General features: G+C 43.5%; 1 protein-coding gene and 1 long non-coding RNA gene across 2 annotated transcripts in view; one reads left to right on the top strand and one right to left on the bottom strand.

Moving 5' to 3' along the window:
• Positions 1 to 21,159, top strand: part of sh3bp5b (SH3-domain binding protein 5b (BTK-associated)) — a 40,576-nt gene extending 19,417 nt beyond the window's left edge. The window contains exons 4-9 of the mRNA XM_041942321.1: positions 10,863 to 11,027; positions 11,266 to 11,396; positions 13,227 to 13,269; positions 14,578 to 14,797; positions 16,056 to 16,415; positions 18,462 to 21,159. Of these exons, the coding sequence (XP_041798255.1) occupies positions 10,863 to 11,027; positions 11,266 to 11,396; positions 13,227 to 13,269; positions 14,578 to 14,797; positions 16,056 to 16,415; positions 18,462 to 18,679 (1,137 nt within the window). The 3' untranslated portion in view covers positions 18,680 to 21,159. The remainder of the gene's footprint in view (positions 1 to 10,862; positions 11,028 to 11,265; positions 11,397 to 13,226; positions 13,270 to 14,577; positions 14,798 to 16,055; positions 16,416 to 18,461) is intronic.
• On the bottom strand, positions 15,995 to 23,668 carry LOC121610289. Its single transcript, XR_006007037.1, has 6 exons — positions 23,043 to 23,668; positions 22,913 to 22,961; positions 22,299 to 22,393; positions 21,369 to 21,508; positions 18,445 to 18,918; positions 15,995 to 16,405 (listed from the first exon to the last, which is right to left on the bottom strand). It is a non-coding gene; the product is annotated as an uncharacterized LOC121610289 (long non-coding RNA).
• Between the last annotated feature and the right edge of the window lie 73 nt (positions 23,669 to 23,741).

Below are 23,741 nucleotides of genomic sequence, written 5' to 3'. Positions count from 1 at the left end.
AGATTTTTGTAATCCTCAAATATCAGTATCTCATCAGCTTAAATAAATCAAGCAGTGATTAGATCTTCCTTGCAGTAAAAAAGTGTTTTCATTGTGTATGAAGTAAATTTGTGTGAAGATCATACGTCTTCACACAACCGGATGAGATTCAACTTTAATCTCATGGTTCTCCTGAGCAATGCCATCCTGCAAACACATGATGTCTGACACTGAGAAAGTTCAGATTATTTCACCTTTGACCTCCTTCGCCACATGACCTTTCATGGCGCAACCAAGCAAACTTAGCTAAATGCAATGCTAAAGTTAGCTATGCCAGGTAGCCATGTATCAACAGCATCCTATGAATTAATCTCAAATGCATCGTCCACAGAACAGTCTAGAACTGCAGCCATTGTTGTTGCCTAGGAACATGGTGAATAGCTTCCTTTCACTCTTTTTTTGAAGGCGTATATCTGCACTGTGCATCTGTCTGCACAGCGCTCTGCTCCCTACCTCGCCGTAAGCCAAGGGAACATTTCTTATCATCTGAAGGCGCCATTATGCTTCTTAGGTTCAGCAGATGGTCTGACTGAATTGAGCATATTTGATTTGTTAAATTCACAAACATCCCTGGTTTGAGAGCTGCAAATGTAAATTGTACTTGATGGTTTTAAAGAGCTTTGTTCGTCATCAAAATAATCAGATTTTTTAGTAAAATTTAGGCTAAACCTGACTGAAAGTGAGTCCTTGCTGTTGCTTTCCCTTTGAAGTCACGACCGCAGCAGTCCTTCTTGTATCTGGGTTAATTTGCCTATTAAAGACCGTGAAGCGGACATCAGCGGCCAAAGCTTCCTCCCTGCTGTTGAAGTCGTCTGTGGTTCGTTCAACCCTGAAGCTCCCTCTGTTATCTAGGCCAGTCGCAGCTTGTTCACCTCTCTCCTGGAATAAACGGCGACTTCACACGTGGCTCTGCTGATGCCGGGGTTAGTCGGCCATGCTGGGACAGAAAGGACGGCGTGTTTACAGCGCTTGCGTGCCCTTCGGTCGCTGTCTCTAATGTTACTCTCCCACTTCCTGCCTCCTCTTTAGAGGAAATTAATAGCCAGATTTGATTGAGGAGCTCAGAATAAAATAATTGAATTTCCCGGAAAAGTGGCCAAATCAGGTCACTTTGAATACAGATCCGGTCTCCTCCAAACCCCCTTCTCTTTCTCTTTCTCTTGTGTTACTTTTGGGAGACAGATTTAGGTTTTGTGAATCCCTGGACTCTCAGGACAAATGGTGTCCTCCCAGATGAGTCTGAGCACTCCAGTTACTGCTGATCATGAATGTAAAGATGGTATTCAAGCCGTTCCTCCCCGGACGACTGAAGGACAAACGTGGACACGGCTTACACCGAACAGGAGAACGTGTGTGAGATTCAAACAGACTTTAAAGTCTGAGCGTGCCGTGTTTTTATCGTCATGGGGACGATGTGAAGGTCAGCGAACGCCTGTCATGATCTAAAGGCTCGTTTCACCAGAGCGTCTTTCTTCGACAGCTCTGACTGATGATGAGACTTGAACTGTCCTCTCTGTCTGTCCTCCCATCTCTCTTCCTGTCTGTCTTCCCCTCTGCTGGGGTTTGACCGATAAAAGGTTTTGAAGGCCATTAATGGTGTTTGACTGAAGTCTCACATATATATTCAGTTTTTAAAGCGACTCTATTCTTCTGCTTGTCACTTGGCGCTTTGAGTTCGCTTGTAAAGAAATTTAATATATCAGTTGCCTTAGAAATGGAACCATTTTCATGTTCAGTGTTGAATTTTTCCTCTGACATTCAGTTGGCACTCAGACCGTTAGGAAGGATTAACCTTAACTTTGGACAGGATTCATTTCTTCCGGGGAGTTTGGGTTACTTTAATCAACTTTGATCCAACATGCCAGATCAGCTCTGGCGTACTGACCTGATGAAGTGGATCGATGATGTGATGATCCAGATTAAATTCTATGTCTTTGTCTGTGTTTTTATCATCATTCTGACCTCTGGCTTCACATTAACTGAAAATAATTCCAATGGGATGTATACAGATCTTAAATTCAGGGAGCACTGGTATCAGATTGGTGTCAGTACTGGCAGTAGGGCTGGGCGATAAATCGATTTTATCGATTAATTCGAATTTGTACTTAATCTCGATTTGTTTTCATGAAAATCGATTTTCTTATCAACATCCGCCACCAACGCCTGCCTGCTGGACTCCCGTAGTTCAGAGTGCGCGCGCCCCCGCCCCCCGTGCTTGATACACAAACAACATGGCGGCGAGCGGTGCAGATCTCACCCCGAAGAAAGGAAAGATAACTTTTATGATTTGGAATTGGTTCGGCTTTGTGGCGTCAGACACTGAACAAACAGCACCTCGCTGCAAAGTCTGTTTAAAGGCTGTCGCTACAAAAGGTAGCAGTACGACCACTTTACTGCAGCACCACAAACAGAAGCATGCTGCCGAGTGGGAGAGGTGTTGCTCCATACGAATGGATCAAGACCGCGGCAGCCCAAGCACCGTCACCAAAATAACAAACTACCGTATTGGAAACATTGACAAACTGTATCCCGTATGATAAGAAAGGAGCCCGGTGGAAAGCTGTCACGGATGCAGTCGCGATGTATATTACGAGAGATATGGTGCCCATATACACCGTGGAAAAGCCGCGATTTATTCACCTGCTGAAGGTTTTGGACCCCAGGTACGTGCTACCAGGCCGCAAACATTTTTCTGAAGTTGCCTTGCCTCAGCTGTATAACAGTACACGCCAAAGGATCGCTACGGAGCTGGAAGAAGTTCCGTTCTACTCCGCGACAACCGATCTGCAGTCCAGCAGAGTGATGCAGTTTAACGGTGCACTTCATAAGCTGAGAGTTTTGTTTGCACTTTATTTTATGTTTTATTTTTTCAAGTTGGTTTTAGAGTGCATTGTGTCATTTTGAAACTAGATAAAGCTCACTGAAAAGTTACATTGTCACTGTTTACGATGGTAGGAGGGCTTGCCATCTCTTTATTGTGGCTTGTTTATGTAACTTAAACCCCAGAAGGGAGACTTTAAACAAAATAAAATTGAAACTTGTTTTGAACTATTTCTTTGTCATCTGCAAATTGATTTTAGGTAGGGGGTGAAAAAAAAATCGATTTAAATCGTGAATCGGGATTTTTTGTGAAAAAATCGGAGATTTTTTTTTTAGGCCATATCGCCCAGCCCTAACTGGCAGGTATCCTGAATTAAAGTACAGCGAGGGAAAAAGATGTATTGGTGTTGTGCTGATGCTCTTAAGAAATGTGCTGTGGAGTGCATACTGTATGTTTTTCTCTCCTCCTACGCTAGTGATTATTATAGTATCGTCTGTTGCCAGTAGCGTTGGGCACAGAGAGTCGTGTTTACTATTTTTGATCTTCATCCGCTCGGTACACAGCTTGAGATCTTTGTGACTTTTTTATAAATCCACTCAAGAATATGTAAACAAACAAATATACAAATGAGCACGCCCAGTGTTCAGTTACTGAAGCAGCCGTCTTTATTTTAACAACGTTGAATACAATTCAGGAAGATAGAAATCATGTTATTTTACATTTTTATTAATGTTTAATGATATGATTTGATTTGCCTCCTGGTGAAGAATATCAGCTGATTTCAGTCGTCTTCATCTTAAATGCTGTCCTATCTGAGGAGTAGGACAAATATGTCATTTCATCACCCACCTCCCCCTGTGATATTGATCACATTGATCATGCAGAAGTTAACAAGTCGACAAATCATGTTTGTCTGTTTAAGGTTGTCGTGAATAATCGAAGCGCCTGCAGAACCAGATTGCCTTTTCTTCCAGAGTCGCAGCTCGCCGTCTGAAGTTCTGCTTTACTTACACATCAGCTTCTCTCCGGAGGACCGTCTCTGCGTTTCATGGGCCGCATGCAGAGTGATTAAAATATGAAGTCGCAGAGCAAATGAGAGGGAGTGACAGAGATGAGAGGAGATGATGCTGAGCACGGAGATGGAGAGGGAAAGATTAAGCAAGAAATGGAGGGAAAGAAATGTGAAAGCGGCAGACAGAAAGGAAGAAATGTGGCGAGCAAGAGAGATTAAGTGGGATATAGAAAGTGACAGCTGGAGGAGAGAGGAGAGAAAGAAAGAAGAGAGGGCGATGGATGAAGAGGTGAGAGAGAGAATGCGATGGAGGGAGAGATGGCAGTGAGCGATGGAGATGGATGGAAGGAGACGGGTTGATAAAGACAGAAACGAAGGGAGAGGAAGACAAAGCTGAAGAGACAGGATGAGAGTTAAGAGGACGGTCGAAAGACAAACTGATGGAGAGATGAGACGGAGAAAGACGGGACGAAGGAGGAAGAGATGATTTAATGAAGGAGAGGAAGAGATGTAAAGACCGAAAGAGTGACATTACAGATCAAAAGCAGAGATGTGAAGATTGTTCTCGTCACGCTTGCTCAACGCTCGGCCTGTTCAAAGCAGAACTGACCTGCTCAATTCAGACCAAACAGAAGTGGTAGCTGTGAGCCGTGAAGCCACACAGAGGTGAAAGGAGCTCGTCAGCATCAGAAATTGCTCTGTTCTCCTTCTGTCCACATGCTTCTGGGCCCCTCTCCATAGTTCAGACTGCTTCTGAGCTTCTTAATGCTGCTCTGTGGACTGTTTGAGAGAACAGTGTTGCATCTGTCAGGGGAAAGTCCTCTGCTGTTTCAACATGACAACGCCCTTGAACAAGACGAGTGACTCACAGCTGACACACATTTTGATTGTTGCCCTGATTATCAGTGTTATTGGGAGGGATGACTGATCAGACAGACTCTGCTTCAGTTGTTCTGATCTCATAAAAAGAGTCAGCTTCCTGTTTGAGTTATTGTAATCGTCCCTGTCATCAGCAGCCTGTCCAATCAAGTGTGTGCACGAAGCAGCTCCTTAAAGAAACGGTTTCCTTGACCGGCCTGCACAGAGCTCTGACCTCAGCCCCATCCATCACCTCTGACATGGACACGGACTGTGTCACCTGACATCAGTGTGCAGGTTCAAACATCTGGTGGAAAGACTGAAACCAGAACAGTTGAGGCGGTTTTAGAAGCAGATTAATACCCCTGGCGTTGGAATGACATCATCAGCTACATCCATCGCACATGTTCAGGTGTCCACATACTTTTGGCCATGTAGTGTAGCTGTTCAGTGACGAGAACAAACATACTAACGTGTGTGTTTTGATGAAACTGTAAATCGCCACTCGCCTCTCGCTCTCCTCTGAACGATGGCCGTCTTGATGTTGCCTGCAGCCGACATGTTGGCACTGCAATAAAAAACTGGGACAAAGAGGAAAAAAGCTGAAGCTTTGTTTTCACGCTGTCTTTAGTTGTTTGTCTGTTGTCGTGCTTCACTTCCAGACAAACCAGACACACTTCACCTCAAATGTGCTTTTATTTTATGCATTTTAGTTTCACTTATAAAACCAGTCAGCCTGAACTGGGCGCCAGTTAAATCTGAATTAACAAGCTGATTAGTCCTGAAGTAAACAATGGAGTTTTAAACCAGGAAGTGTTTTCTCAACAAAAAATGACCTTCTGATATTTTCCCTTGTGACTGAAGCAGCCCAGGCAGAGTGTTTAATGTTTGTGCTGACAGAATGAGGGAGGCGGGGGGGTGGGCTGGGATGGATGAGGAGGGAGTGAACACGTGGAGGATGGGTTTCTCGTGGGCAACGTGACAAGAATAAAGGAGGAGGCGGAGAAGGAAAACAAGTCTAAAACTTTGCAGCACAAGCTTCCATGTGAGCCTGCAGACCTCTCATCTTTACCTCTGCAGGGGTCAAAATGTCAAGTCTGGCTCGAAGCTTGAAGTAGTTTCACCTCTATGGACGTGATGGCACTATGGCTGCCATAGAAAGTGACAACAAACCTCAGCTTCGAAGATTAATTATGCAGCCTGGACCAATAGACAACACTTGATGTTATTATTTTACTCTTAGTATACAAATCAGCATTAATCCTGAAGTCGAGCTGGAGCTGACAGAAATTCATTTTGGAGCTAATCTCTCAGCAGCTGGAACATTTGACTCGTTGGTGATGCCAGATGAAAAGTGAGGAGCTGCTGAAGTCGTTCTGATTCATTTGTGATGACGGTGAAAGTCTGATAAAGGTTTCACAGCAGTCTACGACCTGTTGAGGTGTCTCAGTGTTGCACTGATTTAGCTCAACCATCGTCAGTCCAAGCCTCACTTTGGCACTCTCAGGTGTACTTGCACTTAAAAGCTAATGTGACATGCTAGCATTCTAATCAGGGCTCACAGTTAGCAACCAATTGAAACATCATCGTTCCAGTTAACATCAGAGCAGCAAAATCTTTTTCCTTTTTCGAAACCTTGCAGCTGCACAACACAACGCCCACACGCAGAGACCAGCATGTTGTAAAGAGCAAAAACATACGATGAGATGTGTTGAGTTTTGTTGCTCGGCAACAGTTTGAAAGGACATAAAAACGTTAGCCGACACATGTTGGCTGTAGCAGAGCCTTCATGTTGGACCGCAGGAGACATTACTGCAGGTAACACGTGGCTCTCTGCAGCGGTCAGGCAGCATGTGCACGCAGGCAGCGTGGAATACAAAGCCGAACACATGACGGCAACAAGGCAGAGGCTGTTTGAGTCCTGCTGCGCTGGCATGCCGATGAGCATCGCTAATGAAATTACAGTGAGCATGTGGTGATGTCAGAGCGTCTGCAGGCGAGAGGCTGACGGAGAGAGCCGACGGAAGGCTGATACTGACCTGTGGATTCATAGATGGCACGTTTAAGTTTCAAGCTGCATTGACCGCATCAGTGTGATGTAAATAAAACGATAATCAATACACGTGCATGCTAATAAATGAAGGTGTGCCACTGGAATCACTTCAGGTGAGGAGGTTCTCCATAGGCAAGCATTATTTACCCCAAACTAATTCATCATCTTATCCTCATTCCTTCATTCCAGCACTGACACTCTTTATATTAACTTCATTGTTTTTCTCCAGACTGTGATGGTTGAGGCAACAAAAGATGTTGGATTTGGTGAACTCAGATTTGTCTGCGTCTTATTAGTGCAACTAATGCACACATGTACACTCACTATTGGTGTTTATAGCCTGCTGAACTCCCACAGAGACGGATGTCGAGAGAGCTACAGAAACAGAGCAAAGTTTGTGCACTAACTGAGTTGGAATAAACTGGGTCAAAAGAATCCACTTCTGATTTAATATTCAGGAAACCGTCTTCAGCTGCTTCACATTCGTGTTTGTCTCTCTGAGCACAGTTCTTCCAGTCTGCATTAGTTTATTTCTTCCCTGAGCTCTCTGAGTCGAGGTGTTTGCTTCAAAACTTCAGAAAACCTGAAGTGCTTGTCAAGCGAGAGAGATGATTCATCACATTCAGTGCTGTTTGTTAGATTTGCACCAACACACATCCCCTCACAGAAAAACTACTTTCTCTGGGTTAAAGGTAAAGCTTACACATGAGAAAAGGGAAGGAAAGGATTAGTTTAATACTGCTGACACCATCCTGCATGCACACACACACACACACACACACACACACACACACACACACACACACACACACAGTCATATAACTTCTTCATCTTCATCATAAAGTGTGTAGATGATTGTAGCAGCCTACATGTAGTGAGGAAAACACATACAAGCTGATAAATGGCTTGTCTTTAAATCGAAACTGGAATTTCAGAGGCCGCAGAGACTTTTCAAGTTGTAAGAGCTGCATTTTTAATCAGGCAAAAGCTCACGTTATTAACAATTGAGTTGTTTTCAGTGCCGAAAGTGAGCTGGTGGACAGTGCTCGCTAACTCCAGCAGCTAAAGCACAGAGCTGCCAGCTGTGTCATTATGGCTCATCAGTTCCACTTTAAAAATGGTCCGATGTGACTTATAAGCAGTTTGTTGATTCACCATAACTGTGGCTGTAATCAGTAAATGTGATGCCAAGTCATTTTATGTGTATTGCTCCTTTAAATAAGGTCACAAATGCATGTCAGGAGTTTTTTTTACAGAAAATAATCTGTGATTTCGTTTGGAATGACATCATAGGTCAGAAAAGCAGCGTCGACATGAATGTACCAGTGCAGACCTGACTGCAGCACAGGAGGAAACGACCGTGTGTCCTTCAGAAGTGTCAAGACTCAGCCGTGTCGAGCTGTTTTGACGTCTTGGACGCAGCTTGTGTCTCTGTCCTCTCTCTGCGTCTCTTTCACACACAGACTGTGGCAGCGCTGCGACTGCAGCAGCACACAATCTTTACAGTTTCTCTCTCTAGTTTCTGTTGGCCTGCAGCGTTTTGCAGCGAGAGGAGAAATAGATGAACGCACGGACTGTTGTTTTTACCGTCTGTCACCGTGTCGTTCTGCTCACTTCATCCATCACTGCTTTATTTACAGCCCACAGTGTTGACACATACCTCAGAACACATGAACTCCAGGACGATGCGTGACTGAGGGCTGATATGATCATATGTCCTGCGAGATGACAGGAGTCTTTCAGATGAGAGAAATTTTCTCCTGAGGTTTGCATCGGGTCAGTTTCTTGTTATCTAACTAGTCGGTCAATCACTTAGTCGATCACTGGATAAGTTGTTTGTTAAAAAAAGATGAAGATTTTCATTCTCATTTTTGAATATTTGCCTGGGTTTTGTTCTTATCTGATAGCAAACTGCCACAGCAAGCGATCATCGCCCTAACGTCAGAGAATGAACAGAAGACACTCCTCCTGGTGATGGTCGGGGAATATCGATGCTCTTTAATAAGCACAAATGATGAAACTGCGCCTGGTGTTTCTCCTCAGAGCTCCCCAACATAAAACACATCATTTACTGCTGATAAGTCTACGAATGAAGGTGATTTCTCACACGGACAAAGATCTGTAAACAGTAGAAAGGCTAAGTCACGGTCACGGCAGCTGTTTCCAGCTTGTAAAAATGCTTCATGTTAAAAAACGTCTCTGATAATGTTTCCCGGCCGACCCTCTGCTCTCAGCAGGGGATATTAGAAATGAGTGATAGTCACAGTTTGGGTGTTTTTTTTTTTTTAGTCCTCGGTAAATGTTATTGTTAGAAAGAAAGTGTCTGCTGTCCTTGGCCCACAGACGAACACACAGGCAGTCGCTCTGTGAACGTGACAGCAGGCTCGTCCTGTTTCACATCAGTCAGACACACGAAGGCTTCTGTAGTTTTGCTGTTTAAAGAGTCTCCAGTTAGATATCTGCTGTGGGTTATTTCTGGCCGTGTGTGCGTCTGCGTGTACGTGTGTATAAATGACTTCCTATCTGACAAGACGAAGAACTGATCAATTAATAGTCGACAGACAGGAAATGAATCGACAGCAGTTTTATTATTGGTCGATCGTGAGGTTATTTTTCATTTGCTCGTTCCGTCGTCTTGTATGTGAGGATTTTCTGCTTCTCTGTTTGATGTGATTGTTCACTGAGTATCTTTGGGGTTTTGGACTGTTGATCATTAATTGATGTTGATTGATAATTAAACAGGTGTTGAAATATTAGGGGAATAATGAACATGGCAGAAAAGTGCAGAAATGATTCAGGCTTCTGAAATGACAAAGGTTCCTTCTTGCTTCTCTGAACTCGATTTTCCAGATTTGAAACTTTGCTGAAGGACAACAGTTCCTCAGGAGAGAACAGGAACCAGTTTAAACATAAAAAACAGGTTAGACCCAAACTGTTCTGTGGATGAAAGAGCTTATTGATCGCAGTCGCTCACTGGATTCATGGAGATGTTGCAGAGTTTGTGGGAGGACATTTGAAGCTGATGAGTGAAGATAATTACCGTATTTTCTGCACTATAAGGCGCACCTTCAATGAATGGCCTATACATTTACATTTTTTTTCACATATAGGGCGCACCGCATTATAAGGCGCATAGAAAGTACCGTGGGGTTGCGTTATGCATCCACTAGATCAGTGGTCGGCAACCCGCGGCTCCGGCGGCTCTTTCATCCCTCTGATGCGGCTCTTGAAAAAAATTAATGAGCCTTTATTTAAAATGTATTTTATTTTAGTTTGTTCGTTTTGAAACAAACACTGCGCGCTCACAGATGACAGCTGATCCTGCGTAAAGATGCAGGTGACGGCGCTGAGGTTCAGGCGCAGAAATCACATTAACCATGTTTGATTAATATTTTAATTGCCTATTATTTAGCATATTCATATTTTTTCATTGTTCAGTGAAATAGTCATTTTATTATTCAGGTTGACAGCTGACTGCACGCCAGTAAAAGGATGACGGCACGCAGAGAGTGGAACGCCCTTTACACTTTTACCGCTGTTACTTCGGCCACGCCCCCTGACTACAATAGCCATAATTAACCAATATAAGATCCATATAAAAGGCGCATCGGATTATAAGGCGCACTGTGGGTTTTTGAGAAAATGAAAGGCTTTTAGGTGAGCCTTATATGCGGAAAATACGGTATTTATTATTACAGTTTGTTTATTCTCCTTGAATCTCTGCTCCGTAAGGAAAAGGTGGAGAAAGTGATTTCACCACCCCCCTCTATAGATCCAGACGCAGTCAGGGTTAGCTGCACGTGAGGAGACTGTTGACCCCCGGCTGACTGACCTGCATCTGCCTCTTGTTTGACCTCGTACATGTGAATAAAATCCATGTGATGACTGTAGATAATACATTTAGTGTCGCTGTAAAACAGGCCCGCAGGTTATATGGGACGATGTGTTTTGATGCTTGAGTTTATTATAGCATCAAATAATAAAAGTTGCTCCACACATAAATGGCCCAGAATGACTTTAAGTGGTGGCTGCAGAGAAACAGTCGGGTCTGATGATCGATGATCTCTGTGTGTCTGCAGGCCCAGCTGGAGGCCCAGAAGGCCACCCAGGACTTCCAGAGAGCCACCGAGGTCCTGCGGGCGGCGAAGGAGACCATCTCCCTGGCTGAGCAGAGGCTCCTGGAGGAGGACAATCGGCAGTTTGACTCGGCCTGGCAGGAGATGCTGAACCACGCCACCCAGCGGGTGAGGAGGGGGGAGAGGGGGAGCTGACACCAGAAACAGAAGAACATTCTTTTAGCTATAGTGCTGTGTTCTTTACATCCTTGTATTTTTTTTATTATTGTTATTAGAAACCTTCCACCTCCAGAGGTGCTGGTGGACAGTAGTCGTGTGTTTGGAGTCGTATTAAGCATTGAACCTTGTCTTAAAGATATTCAGCCTCAGGGTGTGGCTGACGGTGGGTTCTGATTGGCTGTTACAGGTGATGGAGGCGGAGCACACCAAGACGAGAAGCGAACTGGTGCACAAAGAGACGGCGGCCAAATACACGGCAGCAATCAGCCGCATGAAGCAGCTGGAGAAGAAACTCAAACGCACCATCAACAAGTCCAAGTAAGAGCCTGAGTCTGCGGTTAGCCCGACAACAGCCGCATCACGACCAACTGCTGATGAGGATTAACATGCAGTCTGCAGCCATACTGGAGCTCAGCAGCTTTAAACAGCTGATAACATTTGTACTTATAAAACCTGGCTGTTCTGTGAGTTTTAAGGCCAAAACAATCAGAGACTTTAAGAATTCATTTAAAATTTTTGTAGAAAAAAGTCATAGAATCACAACAAGTCACGACAAATTGACCTGCAGCTTTCAACTGATACGAGTCTATTAAAATGAACATACGCTCATGTTACAGCTTCATTATGGCTAATAATTGAACATAAAATCAACAAGGTTTTTTTCCAGTTATAAAAAACTACAGACCAGGACTGAACAGAAGAATTCTGCGTATTTAGAAAAAGTCCATGTCAGACTCTTCATATTTACTCAGAACGTTCCTGAATGGAGTCAGACTGCAGCAGTAGTTTCAGCTCGTTCCAGCTTCCAGCCTCACTGCTTATTTGGCCCTTAACTGTGGTCTCTGCTGGACCGGCATGTGGTCACAGCGAGGTGCTGAGCTGCAGAGCTGCAGAGCCTCCAGACCAGACTGCCGGTGGGTGATGTGAGCCAAATGCTGAGTCCACGTCATCTATCGTGGTCTCACTTACACACACTCGAGAATTGATTTTAAGAGGTTTAAGATCCAGAACGATCGATCTGTGAGAAATCAGCGTCTCTAATGGAGCGAAAGCGTTTGGGCTGTCAGACGATGTCGTTTCTGGTTTTCCACGCAGGTTTGAACAGACCCATCTGTTCCACCCTGATGTGGTCTGCTGTCTTTCTCTGAGCAGTTGCTCTTCTCTATTCTGCTGAAAGTGGCTCCTCTGTGCAGCAGTGAGGCTCTAACCACATCTCACTGCTCCGTTTGTGTTTGAAACGGCGTTAAAGGGGAAGTTTGGCTTCATCTGGTGCAGTCACGAGGTGGTGTCCTCCCCCAGTATCACAGGTTGAAAGAAATGATGTGGTTGTCAGAATTAGTCATGTTCAGGTGACATCTTTGAAAGGGAAATATATAAATAATAAAAACTCCAGGACGCAGAATTCCCCTCTGCAGTATTTCTGTGTGAGACTCGATTCTCACGTGTTGTACATTTCTTTTTCCCTGCAGTTCCCACACATCACGTCATCACGTCATCATGTTAGCCCTTTGATTTTAACCACGGTGGCTGCTGCTGCTCATGCTAACTGCCTCCTTTCTAATTTGACTCCAAATAAATCCCAGATTTAACACATATTGATTAGAGGACAGCCGACCAGCTGTGGTGTCCTAAAGACACCTGGAAAAGTTTTATAGACTTCCTACTGAAACTTTTGAATGCAAGACTTTAACTTGTAGTATTTGAGTATTAGTATCTTGTGGTTTTGAAAAGTGAACTTAAGAATCTTGGAGGACGTATGATGGGATAGATCTGCATCTCGAGGAATGAAACTCAAACTCTGCATTTCTTATATTGTTGATTCTGGACTTGGCACTGGAATCAGCTGTGGTGACATATTTTTAAAACGTGTTCCTTCGCAACCTAAAGCAAGCGAACAAAAGGGAGAAGCAGGTCTTGGATGTGTTTTATTTCTGGATCCAGTCTCGCTGTGACGCCTCAGCAGGGTGTTTAATCCGCTCCGCATCGTTCGCTCATCCAGCATCACAACCCTCCGTCTCCCTCTCTTCCTCCAGGTTGCCATGGTGATGATGTGGGTACTGTTCTTTTTCTGGGTTACTGTGTATTTTTCCCCTCTGATCTAATCTTCTCCTCTCTTCTCTCCTGACCTCTCCTCCTCCCCCTCTGCAGGCCCTACTTTGAGATGAAGGCGAAGTACTATCTGCAGCTGGAGGTACGTGGTGGCTGCTCAGCTGTAATTTACTTCTCTCTTGACCCTTCTGAGGATGCTGTCCTTGTTAACACTGTTTATGTAGCAGAGCGTTACATACCTCCACCACTGACCTCCAAACAGTCACACTCTGTGTACTCGCTGCGTTGATGCTGCAGTCTACGTGCTTCAGGCTGAGATCAGACTGGAGCTGTTAGCGTTGTTCAGGACAAAGAGCATCATGACTGCTAACACCAGTGTGAGTGCTGTGCAACACAAAGCTTAGATTCTGGCCCCTTTTCACGTCGACTTGAGGAAAACTCCAACAAAAATCTAACTCTGCTGTGGTCAGCTTGGCTTTATAGCAGCTACGGTGGAGACCCAGGGTCAAAGTAGCATATAAGCCAGGGATGTCCTCTAACCATCATCATTCATTCGTTCATCATGTTTTCAGTCAGTTCCACACAGAAACACACGACACTACTCTACTGCTCTGATGCTCTCATGGTAGTGAAGTCAGCTAAACCATCTGCTTTTTCTCCAGTGAGAAGATATCTATAGATAAGAATAAGCAGGAGCACATAAAGACTTCCCCAAATATAATCCCATTGTGCTCACTTTGATGCTTTGTTTGAGTCTGGGTCTTCAGAAAACCGCTGTAGTTCTCCATGAAAGATCCTCAGTTTCATGCCGTGTCTGTTACTTTCCCCAGAGGCCAGATGCATAAAACTCTGATATGTTTGCATATCGACACTTGTGTCCACTCCACCTCTCATCAGTGACGAGTGCAGCAGAGAAGAAGTGCACTTTTATTGATTGTGTTGCATAAACGTCAACAGCACCAGAAGCATCATTACACCCGACTGTGGCTGTTAGTGTGCGTACTATCGTCAGATGTGATGTCCCAAACATCATTATGAAACAGCAGAAGGATCATCATTTACTAATTTATAGAGCTCATGTTAAACTGACTTTACAAAGATTCAGGATAATGTAAAAAAAAAATCATTAACAGGGAAATGACGTCTCAAATGTCAGTAAAAAGAATGAAAAAAGGCATCACTCATACTTAATTCCAAATGACATTTATTAACGCACCGTTGATTTATATTGTACAGATCTTTGTGTCGACCGTCAGTAAACGAAACAGCGTTTTACTCTATAAGGTTACAGCTCTCACCTTCATCATATCTCTGAAAAAAAAAAGTTTTACAGTTCTCCTTTTAGAAATAAAGTAAAGAAAAGAAAAGAAAATATGTAGTCTCATCACAGTCAGTCTGTGTTGATTCTCTGTTGTCCGTGACCTTCATCATCACCCTCCTCCCTCTCCAGAACCTGAAGAAGAACGTGGACGAGCGGCAGGCCAAACTGTCTCAGGCCAAAGGCGAGTATAAGACGGCGCTCAGGAACCTGGAGATGATCTCCGACGAGATCCACGAGCGGCGTCGGAGCTCCGTCATGGGCCCCCGGGGACGCGGCGTGGGCGCCGAGGGCGATAGCGTTTCCGGGGACGACATCTCCGGCTTTAAGATGGAGACGGACGGAATATCCAGTGAGTACAGTACGACTGAAAGTTATTCGTTCTCTCTGACGACGGTGTTTGTGGCGTGAACTCGATTGTCCCGATGAAATAAAAGTCCGATTAATGAACGTTAAACCTTCCGTCGTGCTTCTCTGCCGTCGATCTCCACAGAAACAGACGCTCAGCCGGGACGAGCTTCAGTTCTGTTGTTATTTAGCTTCCTTTACTGTTCAGTGGAGTCGTTCAGGACAGACTGTATGAATTATATGTGAGAGGAAGAACTGATACAGCAAACTAACGATAAACTGATTTTTGAAAGCGCTCTCTGGCTCCTGCACGGCTGCTGTTCCACTTCAGAATCACCGAAGAGGAGACACTCTGAAGCTAACAGCAGTGTGACACTGAGCTCTTGTCCGCTTCCTTGAATTCCTGGTTTGTGATTCTTGGAAAGTCTGATAAGGACCAGAGAAAACAAACGACTGGAAGACAGCAGGCAGCTGACATAAACTTTAAATTAGGTTTAAAATGTTCAACCTAAATCTAATTCTAACCTCTGACTCTTTAACTCTGAGTCTTAACCCTTGTTTTCAAAGGACAAAGGACAGGCCTTTGAAAACATGAACGTATGAACTGAACATGAACTGTAGAAAGAAAAGAAACAGCAGAAGGAAATAAGGAAAGAAATGGAAATGTGCCCTCTGCCTCATGTTAGCCTCGACTTCGGAATAAACAGGCTGGCGTTACCACGGTAACCGCAGGGCAGCGGAGGCGTCCTGTCCCGTAGCAGACGCTGTGATTTCAAGTTAACGCGCATTAAGAAGGAATCTGTGGCTGCATGTACCAGCAGAAAGTCACGGTGCGTTCGGGTGCTTTGATTTATGTTGGGAAAAATGAAACGCCTCCACTGGAAGTGATGTGACAGTCCTCTCAGTTCCCCTCATACTCACACTTCTCATCTTTCCTTCTTTTTTCATCATCCCTCCTTTTCACTCCTCTCTTTCTGTCCTCTGTTCCCTCATCCCTTGTCCCTTCCTCCACTCCTTTTCTCTTTTTATACTCATTTCTTTCCTTCCATCTCTTTTCCCCCCATCATCCTCATCACTACATCTTCTCCTACTTGTTTTCTTTTGTCTCCTTTTCATTCTCCTTTCACTCTCAACTTCCTTCCTTATTTCCTCCATTCTTCCCTCCCTCCTCACTGTTCTTTCCCTTCATGTTTTTCTTTTCTACTTTCCTGCCTTTGTCCTCTTTTCTTTCTCTCTTTCGTCCTCCCTCTGTCTTCCTGCAGTTGCGTCGGTGTGTTTCGATGACGAGGCTTGTGGCGGCAGCAGCATCATGTCGGAGGAAGACTCAGAGACGCGCTCCACCTGCAGCCTGGGTTCATCTCCCAGCAGCCCTCAGGAGCTCCTGTCGCCCTGCCCCTTCGCCAGCTCCTCCTCCACCTCCTCCTGCACGTCCTCCTCCGCCTCTCCGTCACCCACTCCCTCCTCCTCCTCCTCCTCCTCCTCTCCGTCTCCTCTGTCCAGGCCCTGCAGCCTGGACCTTCCCACCACCGTGTCGCTGTCCGACTTCGGCCTCATCTCGCCGGTGCTCGGGCCTCGCAGCGAGTGCAGCGGAGCGTCGTCGCCAGAATGCGACCTGGAGAGAGGTGAGAGATTTCTGTGAGCTTCAGCAGAAGAAGTCAAGGTTTAGGAACCTTTTCCCTTCTAACACGTTTCAAATATATTTTCATCAAATTGGTCTTTTACAGTCTTGCAGATACAGTATCAATACGTACGTTAACAAATTGGACAATGTTGTGTTTGAAATAGAAAAAAAGGATTAACGTAGCAACAATTTTAACCTCACCTTTAAAATATTGTCCACAATAATAAAGTTGATTGCTGCAGTTCGCTTCAGTGTTAGCATACATGCCAAAATAATGCAGTCTAAACAGTCCTGCAGAATCACAAATCTGTGATGAGCTAATATTCGCTGATGATAGAACTCAATCCACATGTATAGTCTGAGCCTGATACTTTGAATAAATTGATATCAGATAATACGATGCATTCATGGAGAAACTGGACCAGGTGATTAAATAATCCACAACTGTTTCAGTCAAATCTGCTTCACTTGCATCTGTAAACTACATAGATTTGGATTTTGGACTGTTTGTTGAACAAAACAACTGTTTTAATTTTAGCGGTTTGGACAAATTATAAAGTGAATGGAGAAAATCTGCAGTACTGTAGATGTAAAGATAAAGGAAGGAGGTGTCCGTCGTGTTAATCTGCTCGTTTGATTAGCGTTGACTGTTCGGTGCACGTGAGAGCTGCTCGCCAGCAGCTGGAAACGGGTGCTTTGTGTGCAGCACGTGTTTCTCCACGGGAGATAACAAATGACACGGGCAGGTGAGACGCGTGATGTCTGAGACTCTATTCTGAGTACGATCACCTCGCGCTACCTGCTCGACTCACACCTGCCCCGCCACGGCGGCCAATTAGTCAAAGTGACGGCGAGCCGAGAGCCTCGCCTGCAGAGACCAAACACGTCTGCAGCAGTTCACCACACTGCAGTCTGTAATGGATCACTGAGAGCTGGGTGTGTTTAAATGCTGTTTACATTGTGAAACAGTGAGAGAGTATTTAAACCCGAACTGAGATCTGCTCTTCAGCCTAAAGAGTCGTTTTGTTGCCTAAATATAACCAAACTGCAACTGAAAACTACAAGTACAAAAAACAACGACCTTAAAATAATAAGTCAATAAATCAATATTTACTTCCCATTGACGTCCTGAGTTTGACTCATTCATCCACCTCAACCTCCTCCCTACAGCGACTAGTTATCTTTGTTCTACGTCACATGACTTGCAATAACTCCAATAATCCCTGAAGGTAAACTTCCCCTGTGTGCACTGCTGCCTCTCCTGGCCGAAAAGAATATTAAAACAAATGATCCTGACCCAAAAAAATAAATAAATCACCTTCTTTTTCACTTTCCTTATTTCACCCGTTCTTCAGCCATAAACAGGGGAGAAAACAGTGTAGATCAGATTTAGAAAATGTAACGGAGATGCCTATAAATATCTACTTTTCACCCACATTCAGCCCAGTTTTAGGTTTTAAGTCTTGATTTAAATGTAGTCCTGATTTAGATTTAGAAAATCGACTAAAAGCAGCGAGGTCCTCAGTAATTCATATAAGAAATGTTTATTTTATTGTAGTTATCTTAATTTTATTCTTTCTAATCTTCTTATCTTTCTTACTATCTGTTCCTAACATTTCATTGACATGCTCAATGACAATAAAGACTCTTGAATCTTGAAAATGTAATAATTAAGCTGTTCAAAGTCAGATCAGATAAATCTACTTGGCCTGTGAAGATAGAAGCAGCTGAGTTAATGCTAACAGACAGATGCCTGCAGACATTTTGACTCCAGCTCAGCCTGTTTACATTGAACCTGAACACAAAGTAGAGCCTGAAATGTTTTAGGCTTCGTTTTATTCTCAGATCACTGAATCAGTGCTGATGTTTTAGTTCTGTCTTCTACCTCCATGATTTTTCCACAGAAGCAGTTTGAGGTTTTTCTGAATCCTGATCGAAACAAAGAGGAATTCTAAATGTATCTGAATTAAGTCTTGAAATGCTCTAATAATAAACGCCATCGTGCCGCCGCCTCGTTAACCATCACTGACCTTCTCCTGTGCTGCAGGCGACCGGGCAGAAGGTGCAGAGGGAGATCTGGACAACGCTCCGGCCACCACCAACAACAACAGCGCCACCCCCAGCACCAAGAAGAGCTTCAGCCTGGAGGCACGCTTCAGCTTCCTGAACCTGCGGCGCCCGCGTGCCGACAACGCCAAAACCACAGACAACTGCTCCCCGAAGGCGCCGGCCGGGCAGACTGTGGTCCTGGTCAAAGGAGTCTGAGGACAAAAAGAGAAGCTGCCGGAAGGATCTCGGCTCCGCCTCGACTCTTTCTGACCCGAACTCTCTGAGAAACTGTTCTGAGCTGTTTATAAGCTACCTGCCACAACTGCACTCCTTTCCCCAAGTCCAAGAGAGACTTTGAATGTCGTACTTGGTGTATTTTCAGTGTCCTGTACATGTCGGCGGCGTTGTTACTCCCATCTCCCTCATGAAGGACATTACACCGCGGACTCTCGCGCCTGAGAAGAAAAGAAAAGAGCACCGTTCTGTTGGAAATGTGTCGGTTAAGGGTGACGGAGGAAAAACGATGTTAGAAATCATCCATGTTTTGTTTTGTTTTTTTTTATTTTTCCACTGAAAGCAAGCCTTTGACTTGGGGATCATCTTAAAACATGTGTCTTATTGGTATAACTGTTTATCAAAATGGAATTTATTGTTGTTAAATGGCACTTTGCATGCTGTAAACCATGCAGAGGGGATGTTCTCCTTATTTCAACAGTTAAAGGAATTAAAGTCACGTGTGGAGATGTTCAATAAATAACTGCTCTCTGAACGTCTGCTCCTGTTCTGCTTTCAGAAAAACTAAACTATTTCAAGTACAACTCTGCTTGATTCAGTCTGTAGCTTTTCACGCCTAGTTCTTCCCATCATGACGACTGTTTACATTTAAATTAATTTTACAGCCATAAAAATTACTGATACTTAAACACAAAATACAATGACAGTCACATTGCAGATAAACAGATAAATTAGATGCATGTGATCAGTTAGAGTGACTTGATGTGTTTGACTCTGGTTTAAAGTGAGGAGATACAACTTTACTCATTGGTTTCCTTACAAATGAAAAGTCAGTTAATTTAAATAATAAATCCACTCTTGCTGAATTCTGATATTTGGCTTCCACAGTCTCACTCGGTCTGGTTTAAAAGTACCTCAGGCTAATGTTAGCGAACTTGAGATGAACACTGCTGTGTAACTTACAAAGAAATAACATTCTTCCTTTCATGAATTAAAGGTTAATGAATAAAACATGCTCATGTTGAACTCAGTACACTCACATGTTTTGTTGCTGCAGTCTTACTTGGTCTGGTGTGACCAGTAGCTTACGGTTGCTAATGTTAGCTAACTGCAGCAGTATCGTGTAATAGCCACTTGTGGCCACAGTGGCCGCTGTTCAGCAAAAGTTAAATGGTCTCGCTGTAAAGTTCTGAGTTTGTTGCACCTGTAGCCAGTGTACCAACACACACTGCATCAAGGTGAGAAGTTAAACCACTGAAGATCAGCAGGTTTACAGCTGCTGTTCAGTTGTTCTGCAGGTTGTAATGATACAGAAACTGACTTTGGTTACTTTAGTTTGATAATGTTCATGTTTTTATTATTCTGAATATTTTTTCATGGATGTAAAGAACTTTCCCCTCCGGCTGCTGTTTAACGTGTCACCATTACAATTATGCTGTACGAAAATTATACACTTAATGTCAAAAGTGATTGATTGTTTACTTTTTTAGGTTTGTAAATGGTTTGCTCTGAATTATCATTTTGGCAAAATCATGAAGAACAAAGCTAAGACTGAAAATGACTAAATTACACTTTTGAATATTGCTCATAGCTCCATCTGACCGGACACGAAGCCAAACCTCGATCTGGCTGCGAGGTGGATCACAAACGGAGAACTGAGGTTAAAAACTGGACGGCCGAGGATTTAATGTCCTTCTCTGATCACTCTCTTCTCATTTATGAGTGTTGCTTTCATGTGGCATCAAATCAAGCCTTCAGACAGTGAGACAGTTTGTTGTGTCCCTCAGGGCTCCGTACCAGAGCCCCTAAACTTTCCTACCCCCCTGATGGATTTTAAAAAAGTTTTTGGACATAAAAGAAAAATGAGGAAGTTTTCTGAATGTGGAGAGAAAGCAGATTACTTGTTCACGGCTGACAGAGTGACTTATAACATCAAGCTAAATGAACTACAGTTTTGGGTTGAATGTTTGAGGGCTTGTTTAAGGAATAATCTCACTTTTTCAAAATGTAACCACTGTTTTTGTTACCTGTTCAGGTGCCATATTATGACAAAGGTAGCTGGTTGACTCAGACCCCAATTTGCATTAGAATCACTAGTTATTAATAACTATTGGCCTGGATGTATTTTATTTATGTTTAACAGAATAATAAAGTCTCAGTTTTTTTGATGTTCCTGCAGTTTAAACATTGGGGGCAGCATGTTGGCAATTCGTGCAGTCAAATAAGAAAAAAAAAAAACCCTCAGAATAATAATTTGTGCCCTAAAATACAGATTTAGTTCCCTCAGATTAAAGAATGAGACTGGCAAAGGTCTATGTTTTTGTTTTCATCAACAAATACGTTCAAAGTACCAAAAGCAACAAAGTTTTTGTCCGTCTCTCAATACTGTCTGTCTTTCAGTCTGTCCATTGGTTCCTACTGACATCGTAAATCTTTAAATAGGGGTTAAGAGTTATTGCTTCATCGTTAAAAATAAATGAAGTAGGGGCAAATTAAGTAGTTAGAGAGCACAATTTTGTATTTTGTGGCCACTAATTAAGAAAATGAATTTAGTAATTAGAGGGTTGGATTACAGGAGTGTAGTAACAATCGTTAGCACAGAAAGGTGGTAAACCGGTGTTGACTGTCCGTCTGTGTCTTTCAGATTAAATTAAAATAAACAGATACTCACCTCGTCGTCATCGTGGTTCATCTGAAGTTAACTCGTTGGGCTTGAACGGGCAGATTTCTCACAAGCGCTTTAACTGGTTTCATCTTCAGAGGCCGGGGTCCTGGTTTTGATCCGATCAGTTTGGATCTGGGCCTCTGGGCCTGCGACACAGAAGAGCAGCACTCTCTCAGAAACACTCGTTAGGCAATCTGACGTCAATCAGCCAGCAGTCAGAATTCCATTAACATCAGTGTGTGTGCGGCACGTCTTTAGAGGCTTTAACTGGTCACATTTAACCAATAATGAAGAGACGACCGACACAACGAGCTCTTCTCAGAAAAGGTAATAATGTGTTTCTAAAGGTCAGTGTTCCCTTCTTTGAAATGACTCTTTTCAGGTATTGTACTTAAATCTGATGAACTTTGCCCTGAAGTCTGCTGATGTTTTAGATTATTCTTAGAATGAACCATTAAAGCAGTAAAAGCCACAGTGAACTGATGCTAACAAGCATCGTCTGTGTGTGCAGACTCGTATCGTCTTCCTCTGCGCCGGAGAGAAATATGAGAATGTTGACATCGTTTTCCGGGACATTAGCTTCCTCTCTCATGTCCTCGCAAAATCACAGGCATGTGACCTCCTGCATCGAGCTCGATGTAAAATGCATCAGTTTTAACTTAAAGCTTCATGTTTAAAGAGCTTCTTTTGTTAATCTGAAGGTCAGATTCACTGCTGGTGCCTGACATTAAAAACAGACACTGCGAAGCTTCTTCATGTGCATTCAAACATGAGATCATCAGCTTCTAAACAAAAGGGTGGAGGATTCATATCATACGAAGCACGTGACTCAATATGCTTCAGCCTCCCTTCCCTCTCAGTGGATGCAGACAGCCTGTCGCCTCCTTTTATCTTATCTGACAAAACAAATTGTGCTCTACAGTTGAAGTGACGTACGTGAGGAGAAGTTGAGGAGGTGGGTTTCTGGGGGGAGCGGAGGACGTTTCTCAGCCTGCAGGGATTCAGTGTGCAAACACAATCATGCTGTGGGTCTGGAGTCAGATTCATACATATGAAAACACAGTCAGAGTGTAAATGTTAATGGAGCAGAGAGTCTGAGGAGCTGTGATGCTCCCTGGAACAAATATCACCAGCTGATGTCAGATTTTATTTAGCTTTATGTTGTATGATTGTTTTTGATTCATCATTCTGACTCTCGACTTGCATCAACAGTATTTTCTCTTTTCTAAGCACGAACACATGCTAAACTATTTTTTTCTTTTGTCCACATGAACCATATGGATCTAGAAAACTACATTTCTCAGATATTTTTCATTGTTTTTCCGATGTTCGTTATTTTTTCCCCCCATTTTTCTACATTGTCTGGACTGACTGGTGGTTAATATGTGCTGGTCTTGTTTTCTGGTATGGAGCTATGATAATAATGACGTTTGTAGTTTAAGATGGTTCGACTCTCTACTTATACTTCCACTACTAAAAAATCCACAAAATGGAATATTTCTTTTTCTTTAATTTTCAACAAAACGTCATGAGCTGTTGGACCATCTTACCTTTCTTTCTCCAGCTGTAGCCAACGATCACAACCATCATGTACGCCGTCTGAGTGACAACAAAAGAAGGTTTTAGGCTTTCAGGATTCAGATAATAGCGAATAAACATGCAGAATAAATAAAAACTTACCACAGTGAGTTTTCATGGAAGCAAACTGTAGAGAAGCTGAAGAAACCACGGCTGCAGCTCCAGTTTTCCACCAGCCGCTGAGACGCCGACGACTCAAACGTATCACAGATCAGTCAAAAAGGAATTATTCAGATTTTACTGCCCCACAGCCGAGTCCATGAAGTTCTGTTCTGGGCTCTTCGCTGCAGCTCGTCTGGCTGTTGTTAGGATATCGGAGGCAGGCTGATTTGTGTTGTTTATTGTGCACTTTTCTGCAGAGGAGCCTGTATTCCAGACAAAGCTGTTTCTGGGTTTGTCTTTGCATCCTGATCAGTGTTTCTGGCTGTTGTTGATGAAATCTTTTGATGGCCTGACTGTGTCTTGGCATCAACAGAACCCCTAATTTCCCACTTCATTATCAGAGCTTGAACACGACTGATTGACATTTTCAAACCTCTGCATAACTTAGATCCCTTTCCTGATTTCTTAAGGCTGAACATTGAGGGCCATGATTAAGACTGTGTGATGATAAACGGCTTCATCTGACCACCGTCCCTAAATAAACGTTTTCTGCATGATCAGACACATTTTCCAGAAAAACGGCCAATAAAAACCACTTCAGAGGCTCAAAGTACAAAATCTGATGACTGTTGCTCTGTTCAAACCAAACCCCCCAACCCCCCCCCCCCCCTTCCCCAAATAAATGACAGAGAGCTCAGA

Source organism: Chelmon rostratus, chromosome 8, assembly GCF_017976325.1.
Source record: "Chelmon rostratus isolate fCheRos1 chromosome 8, fCheRos1.pri, whole genome shotgun sequence".
NCBI lineage: Eukaryota > Metazoa > Chordata > Actinopteri > Chaetodontiformes > Chaetodontidae > Chelmon > Chelmon rostratus.
This window is presented reverse-complemented; position numbering and strand designations above follow the sequence as displayed.